Source organism: Urocampus carinirostris, chromosome 9 (assembly GCF_059441175.1).
Source record: "Urocampus carinirostris isolate Australia breed hairy pipefish chromosome 9, RoL_Ucar_1.0, whole genome shotgun sequence".
NCBI classification, from domain to species: domain Eukaryota; kingdom Metazoa; phylum Chordata; class Actinopteri; order Syngnathiformes; family Syngnathidae; genus Urocampus; species Urocampus carinirostris.
In genome coordinates, this window is record NC_142357.1 from 34747620 (window position 1) to 34759702 (window position 12083).

General features: G+C 39.9%; 1 protein-coding gene across 1 annotated transcript in view; it reads left to right on the forward strand.

The window, feature by feature from the left end:
- The window catches only part of diaph2 (diaphanous-related formin 2), a 364287-nt gene that overhangs the window by 278291 nt on the left and 73913 nt on the right, over positions 1 to 12083 (forward strand). The window contains exons 9-11 of the mRNA XM_088343854.1: positions 293 to 367; positions 430 to 499; positions 5059 to 5195. Coding sequence (XP_088199980.1) covers positions 293 to 367; positions 430 to 499; positions 5059 to 5195 — 282 coding nt within the window. The remainder of the gene's footprint in view (positions 1 to 292; positions 368 to 429; positions 500 to 5058; positions 5196 to 12083) is intronic.

Genomic DNA, 12083 nt, shown 5'->3' on the forward strand with positions numbered 1-12083 from the left:
AGTGAAGACGGATGCCTGTTCATTTGCCGGCTAAATGGGTGTCGTTTAAATTGCCACTGTATTCCGTGTCGGCGGGGTCACGGCGAGGTCGTGCGGTTCGGGTGGCGTGGGGTATTAAAATCCACTACACGAGTCCATTAATCCAATAGCTTCGAAGCCGTGACACGTGTTTGAATGAGAAGGGTTAAAGCAATATTTTAGTCTTAATTCACTCTGTATATGAATGGCTTTCAGTGCCAAGACTGTGTCAATAATACTGACTGACTTTTGTGTTATTTTATTTCCTTTGCAGTTGGGTTAATAACTTTGGTCACGAGGGTCTCGGACTTCTTCTCGATGCGCTGGAGAAGCTTTTGGATAAGAAGCAGTAAGTCAACCATAACAGATCTTTTTTAAATGACAAATAAATAATCTTGTTTTTTTTTCTAGGCAAGAAAACATTGATAAACGGAATCAACATAAACTTATCCAATGCTTGAAGGCTTTCATGAACAACAAGGTATGTATTGAGCTTCACACATTGCCATTCCAAAAATTGGAGTTGCTTACAATTGTCTGTTTTTTTAAAGGAAAATCACTGGCTTTTTTCAATGAAAATGACATGAAACTAATCACAACTACACCCCATACATAGTTAGCACAGTAAATGACAATTTTAGCTGCAAATGTCTGCTTTTTGATGCAATATCTTTAGATAGATAGATAGATAGATAGATAGATAGATAGATAGATACTTTATTCATCCCCGTTGGGAAATTCACACTTCCAGCAGTCTACCCTGTTGTTTATTAACAGAGTAACATGATGCCCTAGGGGTGCTTGTAGCGGAGTGGATGACGTCACACGCCAGTCCAAAAGTTCGACATCCCTGCGGCAGATGGAAATCTTTTTCTTTGTGTCCAGGGATACACCACCTCGTGTTAGCGAGTCCGTCTCCTCTCCAATTCCCGTAGGCTATCGTGTCTCTGTATAGCGGCGCTGAAGCCGGATGGCTCCGGGTAGCTCCGGGTGGCTACACGTTAGCGTCCGGGGTGCTAAACGTGAGCCACGTTTCCGCAAAACACAGCAACTGCGCTCCCTGTGCGCTTCGATGTTTTCCACCAGCACTCGTTGGTCTTATTTGGTAGTAAGTTCACATTTACCATGATTACGGATGGTACCGAAGACTTATAACGCCGCTAGCCGCTTAGCTAGCGCTGGCTCTTCTTCCACCATAGGCCCCCTCATCATGCCGGCACGAGAATTCTTCTGGGCAGGGAGTTGATTCCTCGAATAAACACATTTTTGTGCGCTAAAACCCATGTCCATAGGATAGAAAGTCATCCAAAGTGTAGTTGTCATACGGGAAGGAAAAACACCGAAGATAGGAGCAGACAATAAAACAATAAATCACAAAAAGTGAGAGATAACAGGGCGCTCGGTGGCGGCGCCGCTTTATAGGATTATGGCGGCATATCTCAAGTGTTCTCATAGTATATTGTGTTGGCCAACTTAGAACGTTAATGGATGATATGATAAAACTTATTGGTTTGGAAATTTTGGATTTTCGGTTTGTTTGGCAATTTGCATACTCGCCAACCAATCAGAAGCCTGCATGGAATAACTTGGTATAAAGTCGTGCGTTTGCATATCATTTCCAAAGTAGACAGAGAACACAAGAAAAAATGGAAAAGTGGTTAGGAATCAAGCCAAAACCTCAGCCCCAGAAGAAAGATTCAAAAGAAGCTAACAAAATTGATGACGCTACAAAATGTAAATATACATTAAAAACATCGTGGAAAGAGGAGTTCCTGTGGCTTGTAGCAGACAACTCAACGCAAACATTGCATGAATGAAGATGAGTAAATATGGGTACATACTGATGGCAGATGGAAAACAGCAATGTCATATACATGCAATGAATTTTATAAGTAGATTTATGATAAACTTAATTTTAAAGTGTTGTTCTGTTATATATTCTGATTATCCATCCTTAATACTTTGCAAAAACAGTTTTTTTGCGATTAGTCGTCTTATTGTGTTTCAAGTTGTGAAAAATGGGGCAGGCAACTTTATGGCTGGGCAGGTAACTTTTCAGAGTTGTCTGCCCTGGTGTCCGTTAAGTTTCAGACACTGCTATTGTGCAATTTGATAGCACAGCTGAACACAGTTTAGCTGGTTAAAGAAACTATACACGACCTTTCTTTGATCTAGTATATCTGGAGCATCACATTTGTGGAAGTGATCCAACTCTTAGAACGGTCAGGACAAGTCTATTCTTGTTTAAAGAAATCAAAGCTATTCCATGTGAGAAATTGCCAAGCAACTTAAGATATCCTACACTGGTGTGTACTACTCCCTTCAGAGAACCGTATGAACAACCTCTAACTAGAGTAGTAAGATAAGTGGGAGGCACAACCAGTAAAATAACTAACAGGTCTTTTCTGGCAGTTTGGTTAAAAAGTACCCACAAAACATAACTGTTAACATCTACAGTGATCAGGTGATCCCTAGATGCTGGCTTTCAATAAAGAATGACAAAGAAAAAATATGACAGGCTGACAAAATCGTAGCATTTGATATGGGCCAAATAACACATAAACAACTCATTTCATAAATACACGTGTGGTTTTTTTTCATTGGGAAATAAAAACTAATGTTTGAATGTTAATCATTTTTAATAAATTACAATACTTTCCAGCCAACTCTGCATTTTTTTTTTGTTGCATAACTTGATCCATTATTAATTGCTGACCAAAACAACAACATTTAAAGAGTGCTTTACATACATATGAATTGGACCGTTTCATTCAGCTTTATCTTTCATTTACTCCCTAAAATATATTACTGCAGAACATTTAAATTATTATTTTTTTCTTATTTTACTTTATCTTTAATTTGATATTTTGTTAAAATATGATCAAAATCACATATTCAGACACATAACAGATCACTTCACCATTTAAAATATCTCATCTCATCTCATCTCATTAGCCGTACCGCTTATCCTCATTAGGGTCGCGGGGGGGCTGGAGCCCATCCCAGTCATCTTCGGGCAGTGGGCAGGGGACACCCTGAACTGGTTGCCAGCCAATCGCAGGGCACACAGGGACAGACAACTCATTCGCTCATTCACACCTAGGGACAATTTGGACCGGCCAATTCACCTGAAATGAATGCTTTTGGAATGTGGGAGGAAACCGGAGTGCCCGGAGGAAACCCACGCAAGCACGGGGAGAACATACAAACTCCGCACAGAAAGTCTGGAGCTGGATTTGAACCCACGACAGGTTCCCATGACATGAACTGTGCCGCACAAGCGCTAACCACTGCGCCGCCGTGCTGCCCTCATTTAAAATATATTCTTTTAATTTGATTTAAAAATATTGTTATATGAGCAAGATTATTTGACATGTCATATTGGAAAAACAAGTGATAAAATATATAACATATAAGGAAAATAATACTTACAATTGCAAAAATGTTTATACATAATATCTAAGTAAAAGTACTGTTTATCCGAGGCTATAAAGCACACCTAAAACAATGAAACGTGCACCTTATAGTTAGATGCGCCTTTTTGGGTTGGCAGATCAAGAACTTAACATTTATGGAGTAATTCATTCATTTAGAGATGAAATCAGATTTCAGAATGGATATGTTCTATGAAATTAGTTTTTTCTTACATGAGTTTTAATTTGATGCACTGTATAGTCTGGTGGACCTTTTAGTCCGGAAACTATGGTATAATATCGTTTTTTGGATCGATTTATCTATTTATTGATTGATTGAACTATTCTTTGAATCCAGTGTTTTTAGCTTTTCTCTAATGGTTCCACGTTTTTCCACTGCAGTATGACGCCATCCGAGCTAATGGGCTCATACAGAGGAGCTAATTTTACCATTTACCATTTCCACTTGGCTCGCAGATCATTTAGCATCCATTTTAGGAAGGTCGTGCTCATTTCTCATGTAGCGGCACATATTTCAAGGCTCTGTGACCAATTGATTTTCTTGCTGCTAATGCCCACCGGTGGTCACCCAAACCGTTAGCTGTAAAAAGACTATAATAGGTTATAGATACGTGTTAGTCCCCTTAGTTCTGGCCTCTTTTTTATTACATCATCATCTTTTTATTTTTCAAGGTCGCTTCCATAAACTCCCAAATCAGTCAAAACCCATGGACATCCTATTTTCAAACAATCACTATAGATATACAAATAAAAACATACAACATAGAGTTGCAGTTGAATGAATTAATGGTCTTTATCGTCATTCTACAATAATACAATAAAATGTGAGGGCTTCTCATTTCAGTGTAAGAGAGCGATATAGAGAGCGGTCGGCTAGCTGCTTGCTAGCATCGGGCATCTTTGGATGTGCCAGGTCTTCATGATGATTAAAATACAAGAATCACGAATGTAGCAATCGCCCGTAAGTTGTAGCTCCAGGGCATCCGTTTCATCGGTAATGGATCTAGCGTTGGTGACTGGCCGGGCTTGGCAAAGTGGCTTGGGAGTGTTGTTACATTGCTGCTGCTATAGTCGCAGCAGTAGGCTGGACCTGCATCTTCGCTTTTGCCTTTCTCCGCCACAGTCTCTTCATGGACTTGATAACAATCCACGGAGCACCCGGTGGTGATAAGCATTTTCTGCGCTCTTCATACTTTCCTCACAGTCCGATTTAATTGATGCATTTATTTTCAATTTAACGAGCCACTAAAATAATACCTGTCGCTCTGCTTTATAGTTTGATTTTTGGTGGACTTATTCGCTTGTGCGTCTGTCCCATTGTTTGACTGACAGCATACACCGGCCTATCACAGTCGCGCACACATGCAGTCACACCCACCCAACACACACACACAGCCCTTTGCGACCTGCCTTCTGCGCTGGCATTTGCTGTGGGATGTCTGCTGCAGAAAACAATTCACAATGAAAATCGGCAAAGTATCGAAAGCGCGAAGTCAATCGTGGCACAGGGAGGGATTACTGTACTACTGACTTTGCTGAAATGCTCACTTTAGCTACCACGGAACTTTAATAAAGGCTCAGCCTCCTCCATCCATCTTGTTTTCAGTATGGTCTGCAAAGGATCCTGGGAGACGAGAGAAGTCTGTTGCTGCTGGCGCGATCCATCGACCCCAAGCAGACCGGCATGATGACCGAGACTGTCAAGATCCTGTCGGCCTTCTGTATCATCGGCGAGGAAAACATGTAAGGCCCTTCACCCGATCGCTCTTTCGCTCTCGACTCATCCATAACGAGATATTTTCTCGTCATCTCGTGCGCCGTACGATTGAGAGGTCATTGTTGCCTACGTTCAACTTAACGAGACCCTGTGGAAAGAAATAACAGCTGCCGATTTACCGGTCTTTTTCTAATTTAGACACAAGAATCCTGGAGTTTGAATGCTATGTGAACTCTGGTTTAAAAATTAGCCTTGATGTCAAGTCATTTTTACATGTACAGCTCTTAATCAGTCTCAAAGGGCTGCACAGATCACCGTTATATTATCCTCTGATCTGAAACCACATGAGGGCAAGGAAAAACACAAAATCCTGATTCTGATGGTTGTCAAGAACCTGAACCAGATCGGGTCCCAAATGCATGCCGTTTCACACACGAGCTTTTATTTTACGGGAAATGCAGAGTCATGCACGTCAAGCGGCGGTCTGGCGGGAAAAGACAGGAAGCCAGAGACCGACGAAATAAATTCCATTTGCCCGAGCAGATATCGGACAGATGGGATTGATACCGGTCAGGACGGGACAGACAGGATTGACAATGAAACAGGATATCAAAATTAAACAGGACAAACTAGACGGGAACGAAAACAGGAGAGAATAATAAACAGGACAAAAATAGACGGGAACGAAACTGGAAACCGATATTAAACAGGACAAAATAAATGGGAGCAATATCGGATAAGAAATACCAACAGGAAAACAGGACCGAGACTGAACCCACGTCTTGCGGGGCAGAGGTTCGTTGACGAGCTGACAAAGGAATAGTGAGAGTACTGAGCTTAAATAGACATAAAGCCAATCTGTTAATGAGCCGCAGCTGGCGCCACACGGGCGGGGCCAATTGGGCGCCATGGCAACCGTGACAATGGTAACATACAAAGTTTCGCATGGACTTGCCCCGTCTTCTCTTCAGGTTTCGTACGAGTGCTTGCAATCCCTAAAAATGTTTGAATTTTAGCGTTGTGTTCTTAATTATTGATAATGCTTGAATTTTAGTTGAAGGGCTCGTTAATCCTTGAAATGTTTCTTTAACAAGTCTGCCTAAAAATAGACTCCGACAGTGTTCTCTGGTGGCTTCACTTGGCTATTGTAATATCTATTAGTGTAAGGATAACATATGCATTATGCACATTTATTACAGGCCATGCAAACAATAAATCAAGCTAGCATTTTCCAGTGGTAAATTTTAATGGGAATAACTTCCTGCAACAGAATGTTTAAGCTGCATATGTTTACATCATTTTTACCCACTACCTAAAAGGAGATAGAATTATCTCAAAAAACAACATAATATGATCTAAAAATAACATGTATTGATACATACACAAGCTAGACTAAAAATGCACATGTAAATCTTAGATGTTTTTGTGTTCTGCAAAAAAAAACATAATTCACACTGGATTTCTTCTCCAAGCGGTACTGGAGAAATGGGACAATGAGCTTCGAAAGTCTTTAAAAAGGGTTTCAAGTGGCCACAGAAAAAAAAAATAATCAAAAAACGCAGTAACTTTCTGATTCAACCGCCCCCTGTGTTCCTGTTCTGAGCCTTTGCTCTGAAAATGTCAGTCTGCCAGTGATTCCAAGAGCCAAGAAGAAATCCACATGTTTTTGAGCGTTCTCCAGCTACGTTATATTCCATAGCTTATGAGTGATGTTAGATAGATAGATAGATGGATAGATGGATAGATAGATGGATATATACTTTATTCATCCCCATAGGGAAATTCACACTTATCCTTGAGTTGAAAAATAAAATAATGAAATAAAGATATAGAATACAAAAATACCCAATATATCGTTTTTCTCTCGAGTATTTGAATAGTGCTACGGAAGATACACACTGTAATAAAAATAAGATAATATGCAAATGTGGGGGTGGGGTTTATTGTAGGCTTTACTCCCCCGGGTGGAGTTAAAGAGCCTCATGGCATGAGGAAGAAATGATCTCAGTCTTTCCGTGGAGACCCCATATTCAAGTATTTGTGAAATAAAATCGAGATTTGACACAGGTCTATAATTGCATAGACATTCGAGGTCAAGGTCGGCTCGCTTAACCATATGTTTATTAACAGTGGACTCATTTTTATTCGGATGACATTTCCCCTTTGATACTTTACTAAAAGCAAACTTGGATCGAGAAAAAAGTTCAACATTTCCAAATAAAGGCAACTCCTTACTGTTACTGAAAGATTCAGATCCACATTGAGTGTTTTTAGTCATTTTCAATCATGTTTCCTAAGTCTAACCTTTCCAAACTGTTCAAATAAAGGATGCATTAGGGATAATGTGTTTCTTTTTGGTCCTAAGCAGATGGGTTAGTGTCCTTGATATTTCCTGCATGGTTTCCAAACGTGTTTTGGTTTATTGGTTCCAGAGTGCTCAGAGTAAAAGAATCACAACCTTGAGACAGACTAACTAGTTATGAGTCAATGATTGTTATTCACTTGTCTCTCTGTCGTTTATTCACAACATTTCAGGGCATATAGATTTTCTTTTCCTCTTTTTATTACCACTTGCCAAACACACATTTGCTGTACAAACTGCTACACAGATACCGGCAAATCTAATAAATACATGAATGACTATTATTAAAAATACATACCACACAGGCTGTGGTCTGCGTTTCTGCACCATGGGCAAGTTAAATTACTATATAATATTTTTGCAGCCTTGCCAAATAATAACATTAGTAATAATACTGATAACAATATTGGTAATACGCCTACAGGGTTGGGTAGGGTTACTTTAACTTGATTACTTTCAATTACTTTTGGACTACTCCAATACCAAGTATGCTAATAAAAGACAAAATAAACCTAATATGAATAAAATAATGACTCTTCAACGCCGCTAAACAGAGACACGAAAGCCAGGGGGAATCGGAGATGAGGCGGACTTGCTAACGAGGTGGTGTATCCCTGGATTTTCACAAAGAAACGTTTTCCATCTGCCGCAGGGATGTCGAACTTTTGGACTGGCGTGACGTCATCCACTCCGCTACAAGCACCCCTAGGGCATCATGTTCATCTGTTAATAAACAACGGGGTAGTGTTTATTAACACCGTGAATTTCCCTACGGGGGTGAATAAAGTATCTATCTATCTATCTATCTAAGAGCTTAAGAGCTTAAGGCCCATTTGTAAGGTTAGATATGTGTGACACAACCAGGATTGGGTAGGGTTACTTTAACTTGATTACTTTCAATTACTTTTGGATTACTCCAATACCAAATATGCTAATAAAAGACATAAGAAACTAAATATGATTAAAATGATGACTCACAACACGTGGTAAGATTTCTCTCCTGGCTTTGATCTCTTTGATCTCCTGCAAAACTAACATAAAATATCACGGAAACAAAATGAAAATAAATCCAAACAGCTTGCCAACATCATTTTTGCCGTTCTTTGAATTCCGTTACTCCCCAAGCCTAGACAGAATTGAGTAATTTTATTCATATTAATAAGACAATCCAGCAGCATGCATGTCACTATAATGGAATGGCCACCTGAAGGAAATGACGTCACTTAATAAATGTATGTGATCCGGTCGCCTCCGCACTATTCCGACTCCACGATGCCAATTTTGTCTCCGCCTTGACTCGAGCCAAACATTTCTTTTATTTATTTTTTGGTATTTTAATGGCTTTCTGAGAACAGATAGCCGTGCAAACACCAGCAACAGCTCCGTTTATCTTCCTTGTTTGTTGACACTATAAACTGTTGCACTCGCAAGGGTTCACTGTTGACTTCAGTCGGTTTGATAAAATCCTGTAACGCGCCATTCCCTCACTTGGTAAATGTGTGATCCCTGATCTTTCGCCGGTCGTACCAACACAAATAATCAGCAGCCGCCAGTTGTGTTATGTTTTTCAAGGTTTTTTTTCCCCCCAGAAAAATGGCAACCACTGTGAAAGTTTGGTATTGTTTGCCCAGCTTGACACATCAACGGAAATTAGTCCCGGCAAGAAAACGGCACAACTCCATTTCAAAATTGTCTCATTTGAAGGACAAATAGAACGATGTGGGCTAACTCTGCTGTGTTTACATGCTATGCTGTGTGACTGGGGCAATAAATTGGAAGAAGAAGCTTGGAAATACTCTGTAGTATTTGCACAGGCTCTGGCGTATTCTCCCACTGAGTGGCAGTGAAGGATGGGACATCTTTTTTCCTTCGCTTCAGAAAATTGATGCAATCAGCTGCTGTTAGTTTGTTGATCTACTCGTTGATGTTTGCAGCAGGGATTTAAATTGCGTTTGGTTGACGGTTTGGTTTTTTATTTGTTTGAATGTTTCAACTAGGGGCATGAATAATAATGAAGCCCCAACGTTACGCCAATTCTGTAAGTCCAGTACAGAGTTGTGTCCAGGGTTGGGTAGGGTTATTTTAACTTGATTACTTTCGATTACTTTTGGATTACTCCAATACCAAATATGCTAATAAAAGACAAAATAATATAATAATAATAATAATAATAATTTCCTTGTATTGTCATTCTGTGTAACAATGTACACAGAACGAAATGTCGATTGCACCTGACCCGTTGTAGCGAGCCGATGCAGCCGCAGCCAACAGAGGGCGCCGCCGACCACTTTTTAAGTCTTAGGAATGACTCGGCCGGGGCGCGAACCACCGACCTCCCAGTCTCAAAGCGGGCGCCTTACCATCTAGGCTACTGAGAAACTAAATATGAATAAAATGACTAAATTTTGTGCAGGCTTGGGGAGTAACGGAATACATGGAACGGCAAAAATGATGTTGGCAAGCTGTTTGGATTTATTTTCATTTTGTTTCTGTCGCATTTTATGTTAGTTTTGCCGGAGATCAAAGAGATCAAAGCCAGGAGAGAAAGCTTACCACGTGTTGTGAGTCAAGTCAAGTCAAGTCATTTTTATTTGCATAGCCCTAAATCACGAAGAGTCTCAAAGGGCTTCACAGATTATTACACTATATTACACAGACTACTTTTCAGCCGACGAGAAGAGTAGGTTATTCATATGCTATGGAGCAGTCATAATTTTAATCATATTTAGTTTCTTTAGTCTTTTATTAGCATATTTAGTATTGGAGTAATCCAAAAGCAATTGAAAGTAATCAAGTTAAAGTAACCCTACCCAATCCTGGTTGTGTCACACATATCTAACCTTACAAATGGGCCTTAAGCTCTTTAACAAGCTTCACAGTTTCATTTTTTCTACGCAACAATTTGGTTGTTCCATAAATGATAAAACACACTGAAGATGATTGATTTTAAGATAGTATAACAGGAAAACTCCTTGTGTTTGTCAAGAACCAGAACAGGATCAGGACCCAAACGCATGATGTTCTCATACAAGCCTTTATTCTACGGGAAATGGGGATTGTGATTTGCAGGTTCCCCCATGATGTGGGAAGCAGGAACCATGGTAGTCGTGCTGAAATGATGAAACAAGTCATATTTTTGCATGTACTGTAAAGCCATCACAACTAACAACTAACAAAACGTCCAAACCAGAAACAAACATCAAAGAAACCTTATGTGACTGGGAATACTAAAGTGTAGGTGTGGAGACAGATTAGACACAGGTGGGCACTCTTCAGCCACTCCCTCCAGATTGGCAACCTCTAGGGAGGAAATGATGTGCCAGATCTTAACAGACTGACAATCCATCCTATGCCTACAGTGGTGAGAAAGCCCTCGAAAGGGTAAATCTGTACTCTTGGTAAAATAAACACTTTAAGAATCTCTCTGTAGCATGTTAACAGCCTGTCATATGGACTCCACTAGTTGGAGTCGGACTTTTTGCTTTGACGTTGATAATGTTTAATACATTTACCATGTTTTCCACACTATAAGGTGCACCACCCAAAAATAAGTCTTTTGCCATATATATTCCATATGCCTCACGCACAGTGGAGTATAAGGTACACTCAATTGAGAGTACAGCAAGAGCTGCAGTGTGTATTTATGGAAAACCGGTGGATTCGATATTCACTTTTGGCATTTATACATGATCGATTAGTTGACAAGTATCGCTGAACAAAATAACAAAACATTTTATGCAACAGGAATTGAACCCTAGTATTGGAAGTGCACTTTGCTTTACAACAAGACCGCCAGTAGCACAGTTGACATTCGAAAAGGCATAAGAGCTTATCTCATTGTCACACTATGTTTTCTCAAAGTGCCAAAAACACTAATTTGCATAGTGCATTCTAATAGGTTAAACATTCTATCCACTTCATTACCAGTCTGTCAACTATGTTGTGGTTTAATATGTATATGTATATACACTTAAACAAACTTGCATGCAATCTTGTTGAAACACTGTTTTCTAAATTCCTAAACTTTCATTGGTGGGGAAATGGAAAGACTGTTTAACCGATCAGAATGTACAACGCAAATCAGTTTTTCTGGCACTGTGAGGAAAAACAATGAAAAAAGCTCAAATGTCTTTGAATGTCAACTGTGCCACTGGGTGTCTAGTGGTAACATGTTCGTACACTCACTTCCACTACTTGGGTTTAATTCCTGTTGCATCTAACATTGCTCAATCATTGCTCTAATACTGTACTAACCAGAAATCTTGGATGGCAATACATACCGGTAATTACTCCATGTATGGTAAGCCATACTTTTAATTACTGCAAGCATTTCCACTCTTATCCATCATATTCTGCAGTATATAAGGCTCATTATACGGCACACCCTATTTGGGGGATTTTAGCTGCACCTTATATTCCCGGAAATACGGTGAACGGAGATACTGTCATACTCCCCAGTACCACCGTGAGAATATGTTAGGTTCACCATGGGAGTGGCAAGGGGATCTTCTTCTGGATGGTAGCTACCTTGTAAAGAGTGACAGCGACACGA